The sequence below is a fragment of the Callorhinchus milii genome, unplaced genomic scaffold (genome assembly GCF_018977255.1).
Source record: "Callorhinchus milii isolate IMCB2004 unplaced genomic scaffold, IMCB_Cmil_1.0 Scaffold13, whole genome shotgun sequence".
NCBI classification, from domain to species: Eukaryota; Metazoa; Chordata; class Chondrichthyes; order Chimaeriformes; family Callorhinchidae; genus Callorhinchus; species Callorhinchus milii.
In genome coordinates this window covers 18,759,558-18,777,593 of record NW_024704754.1, presented here as the reverse complement: position 1 = coordinate 18,777,593, position 18,036 = coordinate 18,759,558, and the positions used below count along the sequence as shown (strand labels likewise).

At 45.0% G+C, this 18,036-nt stretch overlaps 2 protein-coding genes across 3 annotated transcripts; one reads left to right on the top strand and one right to left on the bottom strand.

The window, feature by feature from the left end:
* Nucleotides 1–87: 87 nt before the first annotated feature.
* LOC103184108 (CRAL-TRIO domain-containing protein C589.09, mitochondrial) lies at nucleotides 88–4,645 on the bottom strand. The gene is made up of 7 exons (XM_007901962.2): nucleotides 4,611–4,645; nucleotides 3,021–3,117; nucleotides 2,371–2,394; nucleotides 1,856–2,052; nucleotides 1,341–1,425; nucleotides 505–716; nucleotides 88–250 (listed from the first exon to the last, which is right to left on the bottom strand). The coding sequence occupies exons 1-7, from the start codon at nucleotides 4,643–4,645 to the stop codon at nucleotides 148–150; spliced, it is 753 nt and encodes a 250-aa protein (XP_007900153.1). The 3' UTR covers nucleotides 88–147.
* A 365-nt stretch (nucleotides 4,646–5,010) lies between these two features.
* Nucleotides 5,011–16,157, top strand: hars (histidyl-tRNA synthetase). 2 transcript variants are annotated; one of them, NM_001292982.1, is given in 13 exon segments: nucleotides 5,011–5,153; nucleotides 7,964–8,053; nucleotides 8,556–8,675; nucleotides 9,197–9,292; nucleotides 9,998–10,123; nucleotides 10,687–10,794; nucleotides 11,222–11,320; nucleotides 11,628–11,721; nucleotides 12,463–12,590; nucleotides 13,051–13,311; nucleotides 14,168–14,284; nucleotides 14,775–14,921; nucleotides 15,775–16,153. In NM_001292982.1, coding segments are annotated over 13 exon segments (1,542 nt in total). In that variant the 5' UTR covers nucleotides 5,011–5,057; the 3' UTR covers nucleotides 15,835–16,153.
* Nucleotides 16,158–18,036: the final 1,879 nt, after the last annotated feature.

Here is an 18,036-nt window from a genome sequence, read left to right as displayed (position 1 = left end):
CATTCTGTTGTCTATCGCTTTGTTTAGTCTTTCTTATACTTATAACAAATAGACTTGTGAATACAGAGTAATATCAAGACTCGCAACTTTATTTTCTCTATGTTGAGTAATACAGTCTGATGCAAAACGCATTTACAGAGCAAATAATCAGTGGAACAGATTTGTGGGCAAGATCTCTGGGTGAATATATTCTGTGAGTTGTTCTGGTTTGTTCACGAAGACAACTTTCTTAGCAGTGGTTTCATCCAGCCTAAAGAAATGGAATTCCCAAAGTTAATACCTAGTTGAACTTGTGAGTATATTCTCGAGTCGCTAAAGCTTTCCCGAACCCGGGAATTCTTCTCTGGAAGTGGCAGATTTCCTGTGGGTCGGAATGGCACGTTACCAGTCAACAGAAGGAACCCCCAATTTGTGGAGCTCAGGATTCTTTATTGGGGAATCTCTTTTAAGCAATGCCACAATACAGACCCCCCCCCCGTGCAGTCATAAAGAAAGGAAACTTACCAACCACGTATAATTATCCAGCAGCCAGTAAAAAGAACCGGAGGGTTGACGATCAGCCAGACTCCAAGTCGCTCGGGGTAGTAGTTAGAGAGGAGCCAAATTAGATTCTTAACAAACTGATAGTCCATTGTGTTCATGGAAAAGTCTTTCATGTCAAACAATATGCAGAAATTATCGCACATGTCATCATTACATTTCTTGGACGCAGACTCCTGTGGAGGTGGAGGTAGATTTTATCAACAGGAACCAGTTAGTTAATGAAATTATGTCTCACTTGTGTTTGACCCTAGTTATTGCAGTACTGACTTAAGTTAGTGCAAAACACGGTCCCATTGGGTACAGAACCTTCCGTTTTCCTATCAAGTATTGCCTTTGGACACAACTACATTTAGACTCCAATGTATAGGTTAGCTGTGGTAGTTTCTTGTATGTGATATTTTTAAAATCTCTTGTGGATAAATTAACTCTGGTCAGATCATGTTCAAAGAATGGGGAAGAATTTGCAGTATTTTTTAATGCGATGCCTTGATGCGGTGTCTGCATAATTCATGTTGACACGCAGAGCTTCCATTTTGAAATTAGAGAAGGTTTACCCCCAGGAGAACCTCTGATCTGGTTAATGGAAGCTGTTCCCAATTTGTGTGATTTTCTGATTCCACTTTAAGGAATGCTACAAATTGAATCCCCAAATTAGTTTTAATAAAGGCCCATTACTAGATGTAAAGTAACTGATTCTGTTAAAGCTTTTATGTTAAAAAAATACTCAAAAGCTCTTTTACGCCCTCCCCTCTGCCTGAGCTAAAAGCAATCCGTGCTCGGTTGAATGTTAAACTCACCAGCAGGTACACGATGAATCTCGTTAGATTCTGGAGGTTCCGCTCCTTTGGGTTGTGCATTCTGGCTCTTACCATTATGATGGGCCTGAAGGGAAAAAAGGCCATTTTAGATGGGAATTTCTACGCCTAATTGTTAAAAAAAAACTGTAGATCACATCTCTCCTTCTACAATCTACAGGGTCTTTTCAATCCTACTGTTCCCCCCCCCCACCGACTTCCGAAGCTGCCTCCCGAAGTGGTCAGTGCCGTTTTCAGCGATGCAGAAAATCTCTCAAATGCAAGGATTATGATGACGTTACCAATGAGAGTGGTGAATGTGTGGGAGGGAAAGTTAAGGGAGACAGATTGGGTCAGCAAATTAAAAATGAATTGCCCTTGTATTTGGTGAAGAAGGCGCTCGAGCAGTCAGTATGAGAGATAAAGTATCGGATGTCTTTTTGACATCAAGTGAGTCAGATGGACCGTAATGTTTTTCCCCTGTCCTGTACATTCCTGAGGTGCTATATAATACCTACCTGCTCATTAAGTCTCTTTCCTCAAGAAGCACAGCTTTACCAGATTTCATTTCAACTTTGATTTCGGGGCTATCAGCAGTAATAAAGTCAACGCCAAACTCTTTCCTCCACTTCAGGTAACTGAGGATTGCAGTCAGAGCCTTATCCACTGTGCCAAATGCCCTCAGGAACCGTGCAAGCCCCTTGTCGTTCAGATCCTGCAAGACACAAAATGTCAGTTCTTGTCCACACTGCCCTCTGTCATTGAACCACAAATGTATCGGTGATTTATGCACAGATTCTGCTTAACAAGAAAGCTACGATAAATGAGGAGAATACAATCAATGGTGAGAAAAATACAATTTCTTTATGCTCGGACAGTATTTTGAGACGTTGAAGGTTATGGTGAGAAGGTGAGGATGAGGATTGATGAAGGTTGTGAGGTTTTTTTGCTCTAATCTCACAATGCTTAATCCTCACACAGAATGTGTCCCATATTTTTGTGCCTTGAGAGAGATTTACAGACCTAATCCTACCTCTGGCAAAGTTCTGCAGGCAACCTGGAAAAACAAAGCACAAGTGTTGAAAGCGGAATTTTCATGTGAATTTTCACAAATCAAAATTGTAGCCAAATTCCAGATTGTGTCTTAGGAATCTTTAACAAAAGCAGATAATACAGTATCTAACTTGGCACAATACTTGTGCATGTGACTGCCAGTATGGTGGAAGGCAAACTGGATGGATCTTGGTCTTCTTTCATTGAGCAATTTTTAAGTTCTTATATAATAGTAGTGAGGGTTCTGAAGAAACTCAATGCCCCCAAGGAAATGAGAGGTAGGATAAACGTCATTCTTTCACCATATGGGCAAAGAGCAAGGAAGTAGGATGAGTGGATATAATTTCCAGTGAGGGAGTGAGCACTAACACAGACATGAATGAAGAAAGAGCAGGGGGATGGGATTAGAGTAACAGCATGGGCTAATGGCCTTAATAATAATGCTTTGCATTTGATATAATGCCGGATTACGTCGTTGAGACCTCTCAAAGTGCTTTACGGAATATATTGTAAAGTGAATTGACTGTGTATTTTGTGGGTGAAAGACTGTAATTCTATACTGTGCTGTAATTCTATGTTTTTCACTGGTCCAAACCTCATCTGACTGGTCATTTCTCAAACAGCCCCTACCTTTGTCTTTTTCTCCAGAAGTAACTTATTTGCTTGTGAGTCAAAATGGGCAGAATTTGAGTTGTCATAGCTACTGTCACCGATACTTTCTTTCTTCCTGATAAAATAAGTAACATTAAATAATAATGAAATCATCAAAAGTAATTAAAATAGAACCTGGTTGGATGTGTAGTGGGGAGCAGAATAATACTGTGTCCCATTCACTTCACAATTCCAACTGTACACGGTGTCTGCAAAGTCCTGTTACTCTCATGTTTTTTTTTCTACAGTGCACTGACCAACAACTGAAACATATGGAAAACTGATGATCATTGTATTTAGAAGTGCTTAATTGTATTCAGTACAAGAGTTTAACTGTATTTAGCCGTCCAGAGGATCAGTGTGTGCGTGAGTGAGGGTGCGAGAGCCATGACTTTCATGGCGGACGATCATCTCTCGCCACGTTCGGTGCGACATCTTCCGTAACATGGATGGAGTGCCGCGGCGAAATGTGTCTCTTGTTTCAGCTCCTCTGCAGACTCGCATCGCTGTTTTGTCACAGGGGGGTAACAGGACTTTGTTGGCGCCCTGGAGAATAACTTTATCCACTTTTATCCCAATTTCCATCTAGTTGCCCACACCCTTTTTATATTGCTCCTCTGGGCAGCCACTTCTGGGTAAGAATGAGCTGTGTGAGAGCACCATGTGCCTGGGGACAGACAGACAGACAGACAGACACGTGTACTGGAGTCCACAGTTTAGATCTGTCCCCAACGCTTCAAACCAAACCTTTAATGGCGTCAATACTTCCCAAACCTGCAAATACATTGCTATCACTGTGGACAGTCACGATCAGAACTGCTACTTGAGTGCGATGACACTCTCAGGTTAATGTGGTTACAGTGAGATCACATAACACTCAGCCATTACCCTGTAGCGCCCACGTTCTCGCACTTTGAATAGTTGAAGTTAGTTGAATTCATGGTTACATCTGTGGCCTCAGGGGGTGGCGGTGGCGGGGACTGTGGGGAAGAAGCACAGAACCCAACCGCCCAGAGCGGAGCTGAGCCTTGTGCCGTCAGTGCGCTTCACAATGGGGACAGTGTCACAAACACAGCGTAGCTCTGCGCCACCCGCGTTCCTCTCAATGTCACCCACACCCCAGGGCACAAGCACAGCCCCTCGCTGGCAGTGCAACACCCACATACATGACCACTGCCAATCCATCCATTCGCACATCTCACTGTCAGAGCAATGCCACATCTCACTGTCAGAGCAATGCCACATCTCACTGCCAGAGCAATGCCACATCTCACTGTCAGAGCAATGCCACATCTCACTGTCAGAGCAATGCCACATCTCACTGCCAGAGCAATGCCACATCTCACTGTCAGAGCAATGCCACATCTCACTGTCAGAGCAATGCCACATCTCACCGTCACTGCAATGCCACATCTCACTGTCAGAGCAATGCCACATCTCACTGTCACTGCAATGCCACATCTCACTGTCAGAGCAATGCCACATCTCACTGTCAGAGCAATGCCACATCTCACTGTCAGAGCAATGCCACATCTCACTGGAAGCCATATCTGGTTCCTAAGTAAGTACCTCCTTTGGCAGCATCCAAAAGTGCGTGTACACATCTGTTCTCATTGTGGAGCTGACAGCAATGTGTGGGATATTTTTTTATATGCAGTTTTTGCACTGTTCCATTTCCCTGCCAGTGCTTGTGAGTTTACACAGGGCACGTCGGGGGCGAGGGCCGCTCGTGTGCCGTTGGTATCGTTATTTATTTTGCCCCATAAATGTCTGGCAGTTTGACATCAAAGCCCACAGCGTCAGTTGCAATTATGATTATTATCAGCAACTCGTCGTGGCCGGGACCAGTGATTGACAGGTGGGCGGGTCCGGCGGCCCAAGACCGACAGGCGACTTGGCCAATGAGAGGCCCGGGAGGGCGGGGCCGGGGGTGGGTGGGTGGAGCGGTGGGTTCCGGTTCCGGCCTGTCAGTCACGTGACGTCCAGGCGAGCGCGAGCCGCACGGTGCCGGGTGTCATGGCGGCGGTTGGAGGCGCGGAGCTGGAGGTCGCGGTTAAAACGCAGGCGGAGCGGGTCCGCCAACTGAAGGCGGAGAAGGCCGCTCAGGACAAGGTCAGTGCCCCCCTCCCCCCCCCTCCCAGCGGCGGGGAATGGCGGCAGCACGTGGCGGGCGGGGGAGGAGAGCCCCCCCTCACACAGGCTGTCAGCCCCGGGTACAGCGGGTCTGCACAGGGGCTGGTGAGGGGCTGTGTGGGGGAGGGGCTGTGTGTGTGGGGGGGGCTGTGGGGGGGGGGCTGTGTGGGGGGGGGGCTGTGTGTGGGGGGGCTGTGTGGGGGGGGGCTGTGTGGGGGGGCTGTGTGTGTGTGTGGGGGGGCTGTGTGTGTGTGTGGGGGGGGGGCTGGTGTGTGGGGGGGGGCTGTGTGTGGGGGGGGGGCTGTGTGTGGGGGGGGGCTGTGTGTGTGGGGGGGGCTGTGTGGGGGGGGGCTGTGTGGGGGGGGGGCTGTGTGTGGGGGGGCTGTGTGGGGGGGGGCTGTGTGGGGGGGGGGCTGTGTGTGGGGGGGCTGTGTGTGGGGGGGGGCTGTGTGTGGGGGGGGGCTGTGTGGGGGGGGCTGTGTGTGTGTGTGGGGGGGCTGTGTGTGGGGGGGGGCTGTGTGGGGGGGGGGCTGTGTGTGGGGGGGGGGCTGTGTGTGTGGGGGGGGGCTGTGTGTGGGGGGGGGGGTGGTGGGGGGGGAGGCTGTGTGTGTGTGGGGGGGAGGCTGTGTGTGTGTGGGGGAGGCTGTGTGTGTGTGGGGGGGGGCTGTGTGTGTGTGGGGTGGGGGGCTGTGTGTGTGTGGGGGGGGGCTGTGTGTGTGGGGTGGACCTGCAGTGCTCCGAGCTCTGCTGTGTGTTCCAGTGCAGTGGTGGACTGTTTGCAGGACCTGCGGTGACAGCAACAAACTGTCAATCTGTTTGACATGTCCTGTAATAAAGGCTCCACATCCCGTCTCCCCCCCACCACCACCATCAGCGCTCGGGCCTTCAGCCTTTTTGCACTCCACCTTTTGGAACTCCTCCACACATTCCCTTCGCCTCGCTCCCTCCCTCCCTCCCTCGCCTCCTTCAAGTCGCGTCTCAAAACCCTCCTCTTCGACTGCGCCTTCGACCACCCTCCCCGATTCCGCCCCCCAGTTCGGGTCCAAATCCCTGACTCTCCAGTGCCTTGGGACGCCCTCCCGATGCGAAAGGCTCTGTAGTACAAATGTCATTTTGATTTACTTATATTCTGATGGATTCAAGAAGGCACATTATGATGTGGTCCCTGTAATCAGATATCTCTTGATACCTCGACTGGAGTTTGCTGTTGATCAGAGATGGTCTCTGCAGCCAAAAAGATAGTGGTTTCGTTGGGTTAGTGTTACAGCTGAATTCTGCAGTTCTGCATTCATTGTGAATCTGTTTTTATTAAAATCTGTTTTTCAGAGACTATTGTCTCTTCCTTAATGGTGAAGGAGGTATATGTAGATGGTAGAACCAACATTGAGCTAATTCTCTAATCTCACCCTCTTATGTTTGCTGTGTTGAGTGAAGTTATTTATGGCTGGGTGATGCAACCCTGAATTAAATTGCTTCACGATCCAGCACACAGAATCATCATGGGAATTTTTTAATCAATCCTTTGCTTCTTTCCCCTCCAAAAGATTCAAGTTTTGATTAAATTAGGGCTTTTGCTTGGGAAATCAAGGTTTCAAGTGTACACCCAGCACAATACCGTAAGCCCACAACTGTCAAAACTGTTTGTTTGGGGGCCGATGCGATTGTTTTATATGAATGTGAAAGGCACCTGAATATAAAGCTCAATGTTGTACTGTTTACTGACATTCAGAGTTGATAGATATTGGTATGAATTGGTATTGGTGGTTCAGATACAGAGGTTAATTCCAATTGTTGCTCCTTTCCACCATGTTTTGCTGCCACACTGCACCACTGGGATAGTGGTAATTGCTGACCAGTTTTCTCCTGTTCCTTCATGCTCACCCACTGCCCTGTGCTACGTTTTGCTTTCGACCCGATGAATTCTTGATGACGGAATGGACTGGACCTGTGGGAATAAAAATTGCTGCTCTGTTGGGACAATGGGTGGCATTTAATGGAATTTCATTGCCAATACTTTTGCTGGGACACTTGTGATTACGTGAACTGTGTGCTTCATCACACTGAACTGGTTTAAAACCTCAAAATGAACACATTTGGAATGGTCGTCTCTGTGAAATTCTGGGCTGGATTCATGTGCCGACGGGTTGGATCCTACAACACCACCGTGCGTGCGATGTGCTGTCGGCCTAATGAGCAGGTGTGTAATCTTTCACGAATTAGAAATGTTGTATGTTTCAAAGAGCTGTGAGAACTCATTGATATCCATCCATTTCCACACTCGCAGGTGGTTAGTTATTATTATCATCAGGGAGATTGAATGGCACTGATTTAGCAGAGTTCTGCCTATTATCCTCCCGATATTGTTTGTTACTGTGAAAAGCATGTGTATATTTCTATATTTGGTTTTGCGTGGTTACCATATAGGATAAAAGATCTTGTGCAAAAACCCTTGGGCAAAGGATTCCTGAAAGTCATCCTTTCACTGTTTCTGTAACATGTGAAGATCATTTTTATCTCACCTTACAAGCAGCTGTGAGGTGCCAGAACAGGAGAGTCCCCGTTTGGTACATCTTGTCTGTTCTACCAATTTTTTGAATTATATAAGCTGTTTTAATTCCATCTCTCTGCTTTACCCATACTGCCCAAGTATCTCTACTTTTGCAACATCCCAAATAATTCTGCATCCAGAATTTCTTTTTATTCATTTCTACTTGGTGGAGAGTAAAGCGAAGGGTTGTTTTATCGCAGGTTTTCCTGAGTTGAAGGTATGTGTTATTTATTCCATTCAGATCACAGAGGAAGTGAGGAAGTTGTTGGAACTGAAGGCACAGCTGGGATCGAATGATGGAAAGCACCAGTTTGTTCTCAAAACAGCAAAGGTAAAGGAGACGGTCGGATAGTGTTAATGTTAACTAAACATTAGTTGGACGACAACTTAAAGGTTAAACTTAAGAATCCCTCTGCGCAGTCACATCATTCAAAGTTATTTTTCTAAAAAGCATTGGTAAAAGCCACACAGCTTCAGGATTGTTGTCAATGTCCTCAGGGAAGGTCTGTTATAATAATAATAATAATCCTTGCATTTAATATAGCGCTTTTAACGTCTTCTTGCCGTCTCAAAGCGCTTTACAGAATAGACTATGAAATGAATTGACAGTATATTTGTGGGCGAAACGCGACAGCCAATTGCGCACAGCAGTGTCACAAATCAGTCATGGATTGAAAATGACCAATTTTTTTTATTATTGTTTCTACTCATAACAGTTGTGTTCTATCTTCTATACCTCTCAAATCCATTTCTTTACCAAAAAGCTAACTAATTTTCTTTGAATTGCTGATATAATCTGCTTCTGCTTTCTCCCCGAAATTTACATTTCTCAGGGAACCAGGGATTATAACCCAAAGCAGATGGCCATCCGTGAGAAGGCCTTCAGCGCCATCATTAATTGCTTCAAACGCCACGGAGCTGAGACCATCGACACGCCAGTGTTTGAGCTGAAGGTAAAGTTCTGTGTGAAGCTTTGCAACGTGAAATTTTTGTGCTTTGTTTGGTATCTAAACGTCCTGAAACTTTATTGGAAACGAGCAGGAGTTTGTCCCCATGTCCTGATGGGGAGGACTGCAAATTAATGGCTCATTCACCTCCTGGCAGTGGGTGTGGTCTTGCTGGTGCAAATTGGGGGCATGTTTTCTGGCAAGAACAGTCGATACACTTATCAGTAATTGTGTGTGAAATACGAGGTGTTTTGGTGTGATTGTGTCACAAAACTGTTTCTTCTTTCTTTCTTTGAACTTTGTTCTTGCATTAAGTGGGTTCCCTGGGTTCTTTCAATGTGTCAATGCCCTGCAGAGCTGTTTGCACAGATACTTCAGTGTTGATGGCAGACGTGTATGATTGATTACTTGGGTGCTCCATCTCTACTGCAGCGGCATCACATTTACAATACAAAATGGGGAGAATGACTTGTTGACTGTGCTTGTCTCATTGTGCTCTGTTGGATCTCTGTGTGTTTGTTCTTCAGGAAACGTTGACTGGAAAATATGGGGAAGACTCGAAGCTTATCTATGACTTGAAGGACCAGGGTGGTGAGCTGTTGTCACTGCGATATGATCTAACTGTATCCTTGATGGGTTCTCCCTAAACAGTGAAAGAACGGGGGAAATAATCTTCAAATCCACAACTAAATGCCCTTTATGTCAAAGCAACTTCAATGAAGTGTTCCTCTTTTTCTTAAATGACCAGTACACTGTATATTTTGTATAGCATTTGAAATCTATAGAATTTAAATGATTAATTCTGAAATTAAGTCCTCTGAATATTGCTGATCTTACACAGTGACGGGTTAAAAGTTGCTATGTTGTTACTTAGGTATTAGGATGACACAGAATGTTGCAGCCCAGAAACAGGCAGTTCTGCCCACCAAAGTCTGTGCTGGTGCTTCTCTCTACTTGAGCCAGTGGGTTCCGTCCTCTGCTCCCATTACCTCCTCATGTTCCACTTTTACAAGCATCTGTCTATTTCCTCTTTAAGAAAATTTATAGTGTCCACTTCAGTAATCGTTTATGCCAGAGAATTGAACCCACTCGATGTGAGTGGGATTTGAACCTGTTGCGTTCGTGTGTGTCCAGTGGAGCCTTTACCCACTGAACTACTGAGGGGTTTTATTTAAATAAAACTTTTGAGTCCCTCAGGAAGGTAAGTATTGATGCAATATTGTTCCCTTTGACATTGCTAATAGCAGGCTTTACAAAGAATAAAATCTCACTGAGACCAGCAGATCGTGTTTTTATTGTCAGATTTACCCTTAACTACCAGCTCTCAGGTTCCCTTTGCCCGTTACTTATCTATGAACAAAATCACCAATATTAAGAGATATCACATAGCTAAAGTGTACAGAAGGGACAACCCAGCCATGACCCGGGGGCGCTACAGAGAGTTCTACCAGTGTGTGAGTATTTACTGCTCTGATGTTAAAATGTGGGTGAAAAATGCACTTATTTATTTAGAGTAGTTTACTCCCCAGAAAAGGAGCAATTTGGAACATTCTATATATACATATGTGTGTATGTATATATATATATTGTGTGTGTATATATATATAGATAGATAGTGATAGGAATTGTAGAAAATTCTACATATGAAGTATTCACATACACCAGCATTAAGTCTCACTTGTACACACTGAACCTTGGCTCAGCTTTCCGCCTTAACCCTTCCCTTATCCACCTCTATATTGATATACAGAAAACTTCACATAAGTCGTATCAGTTGGGACCATACATTTAATATGACTTCTGCAAAGTATGAGTTATGTGAAATGTATAAATAATAGGAAATTCAACGGGAATTGGGCAATTATACGATTTATACAGATTAGATGTGTCTGAGTTTTACGCTAAAATAAGTGGCTAGTAACTGCTGATTCTATAAGAATCTCGCCCCAATCAAGTTAGTGTTTTGTATTAAGACAATTCAAAATAAACAGTAATAAAAGGAGTTCTCCTTTCTCAGGACTTTGACATCGCAGGCCAGTATGACCCAATGATCCCTGACGCCGAGTGCCTGAAAATCGTCCATGAGATCTTAAGTGACCTGAAGTTGGGTGATTTTTGTATTAAGGTAAAGGAGTGACGTTTGTATGATGTGTAATTATAATCTGTGGGTTCCAGTTTAGTACAGGGTGGGAGGCCACTGAACCTATGACAGACTGTGTTGGAAACACTAATACTGCACTGATAATTCAACTCTCACTTACAGGTTGAATACTAGAAAACCTTTCTCTACGTCAGGGTAGTCCAACTAGCGACCCATGGACTGAGTCCATCTGTGTCCCCCGTTCCCATCCGCCCCCCCCATTTCATCTGACCGACCCGCTCCCTGCACAACCCATAAATGTTCTGTTTCTGGAAGGCAAACACAAAAATTTTGCTTATGCGGCCCGCGGATGTTTCTCAAAGACGCATCCAGCCCTCGGCAGCCAAGAGGTTGGACCCCCCGCTGTACATTACCTTTCCAAACTTTGAAGAGTAATTGTTTGTCTACGCAGGTGAACGATCGGCGCATTTTGGACGGGATGTTTGAAGTCTGTGGCGTCCCTGATGACAAATTCCGCACAATTTGTTCGTCTGTGGATAAACTGGACAAGGTGAGGGCTTTGCACCTCACTGACTGTGATCTTTACGACCTTTATTGTCTTTTTCACAGGCTTAAAATTTATCACACAATTGGTGGTCAGGTGCTATTTAGCATCTCTGCATGTTGGCTCGATTTACTTGTCCTCTTAAATGCTCTTGATTCCGCTCTTAAATGCTCTTGATTCCGCCCCGGACAACAATTAAATAAATAATTTATCTGTTGATATTAGTTAATGTTAGTCCTAGTTACTGCAGGTCTTGTGTTCAGTCAGTGTATAGTCAGAGGAGAGCCTAATGTGGATCTGGTTTCTCCCACAGTTGCCGTGGGAGGATGTGAAGAATGAGATGGTTGGGGAGAAGGGCCTGGCTCCAGAGTCTGCTGACAAGATTGGAACGTATGTGCAGCTCAATGGTACGTACTTCCTCCATATAGACCTCCTTGTCCACACTGGCTTTTCAGGCTTATAGTGAATGGTCCGATTTACTCAGTCAAAATAAAGGCTTTGTGAGCGCCGTTGATGGGGTAGAACTTAACCAATTGATTCTATCCCAATTCCCCGTTCTTTTACCTTGTTCCTTTTTATATTGTTCCTTTTGAATTTATCCTCCAAAAAAATCTTCCCGCTTCCCACCCCTCCTCCTAAGCAGGATGTCTGTTTCTGGGATTGAGAAATGTCATTATGTGTAAGTAGGATCTTAACCGTGTTTCAGGATTCCGTCTATCCCTGATTTGGGTCAGTCTGTCACAGGGGTCTCTCAGTGTGAGCATACTGTTCACATATAAGGGAAGTCACCCATTTTTCACAGACCTTAGCTGATACGGGTTGGGCTTAGTCAGTTTATGAACTGAAATTCATAGAGTATCAATATGTCTACATTATTTAATATTTGAAAGTGTGCACAGTTGAAAACACCTGACATAATAATCCTTGTATTTCATTTTGCGCCTTATCATGTTGTTGAGACGTCTCAAAGCACTTCACAGAATATACTGTAAAGTGAATTGACTGTATTTTGTGGGCGAATATCCCAATGCCAATCTGTTCACGGATGTGGCTTTAAACCATCTTCAAGGATTATTATCTTTAAAGCATCGCACATCTCATTTTATCCTCTGCTTGTCTGTGTATGAAGACTAATCTGTCTTTTTCAGGTGGGGCTGAGTTGATTGAGAAACTGCTGAACGATATCAGCCTTTGCCAGAGTAAGGTGGCCTTGGAGGGGCTGAACGACCTGAAACTTTTGTTCCAGTATCTCACGCTCTTCGGAGTTGGGGAACAGGTGAGCACAGTCTGACCAGCATTTCTTTGCACCAGCCTCGCCACTTGTGTGCTTTGCTTAAAAATTATATTCCTCCTTCGATTTTTCTAAACCTTTTGAAATTGTAAAGTTGTTAATTCAAAGTTGTCACTGCCTTATTTTTGCTTTAGCTGGTTAGACTCCAGCAGTTTCCCCAACGCACATGCTAGGCTCCCCAAGCCTTGGATGTATTGCCAACCTGTACTTAATACTTTCCCGAAGCAGGATGTGTCCCACCAGGGAGAGAGAGAGCGCATCCCATTCCAACAATTTATCTCTGCAATTTGCATATGCAGGTGGGATGCATGGAAATCGCAGCTTGGTTTGGATATTCATTAAGCAAAGTGATGGGATTCTTCATGTGTTGAGACACCCGGCTGACCAAAAAAAAATCACTGCCAACATTTATTTTAAAATATGCCTCTTGTGTTTCCCTGACCAGGTTAAGTTTGACCTGAGCCTGGCGCGAGGGCTGGATTACTACACGGGTGTGATTTACGAAGCCGTGCTGGGGCCGAGCCAGGGGGCAGCACCGACACAGCAGGAGGAGCACACGGAGACGAGTAGTGTGGGCAGCGTGGCTGCTGGGGGCCGTTACGACAACCTGGTGGGAATGTTCGACTCCAAAGGTCGGAAGGTGCCATGTGTGGGAGTCAGCATTGGAATGGAGAGAATATTCTCCATACTGGAGCAGCAGGTTGAGGTACAGTATATCCTGTGAAGCGCTTTGAGAAGTCTTGACGATGTGATAAGGCACTATATCAAATGCAAGGATTAATATTATTAAACCTGTGTCCAACTCCCAGGCTCTCTTAGAAACCATAGGCCAATTTTAAAAAATATTTAAGAATCTTGTTAACCTGTGAGGTTTTGCTCCTCACATGAACAAAGTTCTGTGAATTCAATCAATAAATTTAAGTTTTTAGTCTCGCTGAAGCCAGTAAAACTGTGGCCTCTCCCTTTTATTCACTTGTTCTCACTTTCAGAAATTCAAACCCTTTCAGAGCAGTAAATCACAGCACATCTCTGGTGTTTACATTTCAACCCAGAGCCCCAATTAACTGGGGAGAGTGCGACCAAGTGCTATCTTATATACAATAGATTTGGGGATCAGGTGAAAAGTAAATCACTTGGCACAAGCCATAAATAATAAAGCTGACCTTGCTGGAGACTTTTATTGGAGGTTTGAAGATTGCCTGTTCAGGTGGCTGTTAAGGATCCCATTCAAAATGAGAAGGGAGTTTCTCTTCCCTGGTGTCCTGGCCAAAAATCCCCCAAGTAAAAATTGGTCACTCACTTCGTGCCTGATTGGGGGTCACTGCTGTGAGCAACTGGATGCTGCATTTTGCCCTTTAACTCTTTGAGAGGTCTCGATGATGTGATAAGGCATTATTATCAAGTGCAAGAATTATTAAGAATAAATTCCTGTCTTCATCACTCCAGTTTCTCTCTCTTACCCCCATGCTGAAATGTTACCACTTCAGCTTTGTGATGCTGTCTGTGTGCTGCTAATCTTTGCTGTTAAATGCTATGGCTCAATTCCTGCCCTTTTCCATCAGGGGACTGAACAGAAAATTCGCACGACCGAAACCCAGGTGCTTGTTGCTGCTGCCCAGAAGAAGCTGCTGGAGGAGAGGATGAAGCTTGTGGCAGAACTCTGGAATTCTGGCATCAAGGTGTTGTATATTGTACTGTAGATACTCTGCCTGTGTAACAAGCGAGGCAGGTTTTAATTCAAATAGGGACAACAATTTAATGTGTTTTAATATTTGTTCATATGAAAGCCCAATATCAGCCAGGGCAGGGCTATCTGCGATGCTTAGTTTGCTAGCAGTGACCTTTACGGTCAGCTCTTTGTTAAAGAATAGAATTTTATAGCACAGAAGTGATCAATCTGAAACACTTTCCATTTCCTCTCAACATCAACAACGATGGCTTACATTTATATTGCGCCCCCTCGGCCAGAGTAGCGTCCCAAAGCGCTTGACAGTGGCGGAGCACGACACAGAGTCAGGGAGGGGGGAGAGAGGTGACTGTAAGCATGGTCGAAGAGGAAGATCTTCAGGCACGACCTGAAGATGGGGAAGGATGGAACAAGGCGGAGAGTTAGAGGTTTGTTTTTATCTCAATTTTATCTAAATTGCTACCTGTGTTGTGCTCCCACAGGCAGAGATCACGTACAAGAAGAACCCAAAGCTCTTGAACCAGCTGCAATACTGTGAGGAGACGGGTATCCCACTGGTGGCTATTCTCGGAGAGCAGGAACTCAAGGATGGAGTGGTCAAACTGCGAGATGTGGTTACAAGAGAAGAGGTCATTCCTAAGTTTCACTCTTAATGTAGCTTCCTTGTGTAGCTGCACAACAGGAAGGTCGGGGAGGAATGATGCTCTGTATTCAAACGACATCTATGTTAAACAATACAGTTTGTTATAGAAACTCAGATTTGGTTTCTGCACATTTATATCTAAATTGACCTGACTTAGCTGGAGAAGATGAGTGGCTTTTGAACCTGATTTCAATACAGTTTTTTAAATAGATTTTGACACAAATTGTGAGTCCTGTTACAATAGAACCTAATTGAAAGTTGTCACGTTATCACTGTTTGGCATATAAGGAATAGCATGAATACATTTGGAGTGTGCAGAAAATGTCTGGTGGACATTTTTCAGGAAATAGCTATACTGTTTTACACAACTGCAACAAATTACATTTACACAGCGCCTTTCACATCGGGAAGATGTTCCAAGGACTGGATAGTAGAGATTTGAACCAGAGCTGGGGTTGGGATCAGGAAGGGTGGAGGGCAGGGAGGGTGGGGGGGTATGAGGGTGACTGAAGGTGTGGTCGAAGAGGAAGGTGTTGAGCTGGGAAGGTCTTGAAGGAGGCAACAACAACAAGATTACATTTGTATAGCGCCTTTCACGTCAGGAGGGTGTCCCAAGACGCTAGACAGCATTTCAGATGGAGGCAATGAAGGGTGCGAGGCGAAGGGCCTGTGGAATGGAGTTTCAGAGGGTGGTGGGGGAAATGTTGGTATGGTGGCTGTTTCACTTTTGTGCCCTGTTATACCCGTTGAGTTTATGACCCCAAATGGGATATAATGGGATTGTACTGTATTTCATATTTTCTTCCCGAGTTAACTTTTATTTTCTTACCTTTGCTCAGGTTGATATTCTCAGAGTAAACCTTGCAGAACAAATCAAGAAACGAACAGGTCAGCCCTAATGTACAACATCTGCCTTTCCATCACGCAGCTTCGTAATTTATTAGTCTCTCTACAGCCAATAGAAGTGTAGAATGAGCTCTCTGAAGGCCACCATTGTTCCTAGCACTTATTTACAACTATGACCAATCCTTACTAATAACCTCCGAAAGTACACCTCAATGTGGAACTGAAAGTACTCTGGATTTTTTTTTATTCAGGTGCGTCGAGCACAATTACCATTGTACTACGTATCTTAATTCTGTGTAATCAATAACCTGATTTTACAAAGGCTGTTGCAACTGTATTTGCCAAGTTAACTGAATGAATAAAAGTATGATGATAAGACTGTTTGATGTGTCAATTTTTGACATCTTGGTTGCAGGAAACGATATGGAAAGAGCGCTGTTGTTTTAGGCGAGCAGTTAGGTTGACTTAGAAGAAAGTTGAGGTGGCTGAGAAATTGGTTCACAACACAGAAGCGCAGTGAAATTGGTTTGACATCTACAGGACGATGAAGTGGTCAATCAACATGGTCACATCAAGAAGTTGTCCAGTTTATTAGTTACACCTGTGGCTACTCATTGTCAGGTCAAGGACTCCAGTGGTGCAAGTGGTCAAAGTGCAATGGGGTGGGGGGAAATGAGCAATTTGTGGTGGGGGAAGGGATGTGACTTAAAGTTCCAAAGATTTCTTCCATAATGGATAAAGGATTCAGAAATGGGGAAGTCTTAAAAAAGTTTTAATTCTGAGTGTGAGAAAGAGCGAGTTTCTGTTTTAACAGTTGGACTTGTTAATACAGGAGGGGTCGATTGGGGTCAATGAAGCTTTCTCAGCTGTTGCTGTGTCTGCTAATTTGGAAAGGGGGGGTGGGGGCTGCAAACGGATTCATCTCAGAATCTGAAAGTGTGAACAAGTGAAAGTAAGAGTTCTTTACCTCCTCCCCAACAAAACGGGAGTCTGAGGAGGATTAGTAACGAGGCTAAGGATAGAAGTTGTTTTTCTTAACCCCCCCCACCCCAAGGAATGTTGCTTGCTCATATATTTCCCGGGTACTTACTGCTGTGTCTTAGGAATCAAGGCTGGAATAGTGGACCTGCATCGCTGAGAGAGGAGCCAATTTTATAATTGCAGCGTCCATTGCCCTCCCAACTCGAGGAGTTGTCCCCTTCGCATCCGAGCAGAAGGAATCCAGCCAGGATTTTGTCCGGGGAAACTCTGGTAGAAATTTGTTAATTTGAAATGCAATCGATATAATGCCCTGGAAATGAGTGAGGAAAGGAAGTTCTTATCTGGTGCGCAATGTGTTTTGTGGACTAAGACAGAAAAGAGAAAATGAGAGGGTTGAGTTAAAGAGTTTCAGTGGAACTTTATTTCCAAACTTTCCATCCTCCACATTCTGTGCTGTTTGGAAGCAGAATCTCTCCCATCATCTGGGCTCCAATCACCAATCCAGGGCATGTGTCTATCTTTGGGGGGGGGGGGGGGGGGGTGAGGAGGGGGGAGGGAACCACTGCCTCTCGAGTAATTTGGGGACAGGCGTTAGGACTCAGACAGCCAATGATCGGATGCAGTATGGAGGGGTATAAAGGGATGGGTGAGAGGGGCGAGTTCTGACAGGTATCGTGGAGAGAGAGAGAGAGAGACAATCTGAGCTCAAACCCGAACCCGGACTCAGCCCCCAATCCTGCAGGTATGTGGGTGGGTGGGGTCACTCTTTGCAAAAGGTTGGGATTCAACCCCCCCCAAAAAAAATCTCGTGCTATGCTCTGATACCAATGAGCAGATACCTCTCCCCTGACTTGTTTGTTGGTGCTGTTTGCTGCCCTCCCCCCTCCCCCCGAATAACTGGAACGCGTTGCCTTTTAATCTTAATGCGCGAGTAATCTCTAACCCGCGCCGCCCCGGGACACTCTCCAGGTGGGGTTTTCGTGTGTGTGGCATTTATTTTTTTTAGGGACTTTTGAGGGTTTGTGTAACGCTGTTTAGTAACTTTTAATGCAACTTGTTTGGGGGGTTCACATGTTCGCAGTTGCTGTGGATTCGATTTTGCTTTCAGTAACGTTTGATTTGGCGTTGTACTGAGGCGCGTTAAAGGGATTTATTTGGTTGACACCATGATGGTGGCAGAAAGCAACTTTGTTCCTTCCAACAGCTGGGAGGCTCTCTGTCCACGGACATAGACAACTGTATTCCACTGTTGGGAAACCCTTTGGAACTCTGAA

Coding starts and splice junctions, on each gene's coding strand:
- LOC103184108 (XM_007901962.2), bottom strand. CDS start 4,645: ATGTGTACACGCACTTTTGGATGCTGCCAAAGGAG. Junction 3,118..4,610: donor TTTGGATGCTGCCAAAGGAG/GTACTTACTTAG, acceptor TTATTTTATCAG/GAAGAAAGAAAGTATCGGTG. Junction 251..504: donor TGGATAATTATACGTGGTTG/GTAAGTTTCCTT, acceptor CCATTTCTTTAG/GCTGGATGAAACCACTGCTA.
- hars (XM_007901963.2), top strand. CDS start 7,258: ATGAACACATTTGGAATGGTCGTCTCTGTGAAATTCTGGGCTGGATTC. Junction 8,054..8,555: donor TTGTTCTCAAAACAGCAAAG/GTAAAGGAGACG, acceptor TACATTTCTCAG/GGAACCAGGGATTATAACCC. Junction 10,124..10,686: donor ACAGAGAGTTCTACCAGTGT/GTGAGTATTTAC, acceptor CTCCTTTCTCAG/GACTTTGACATCGCAGGCCA.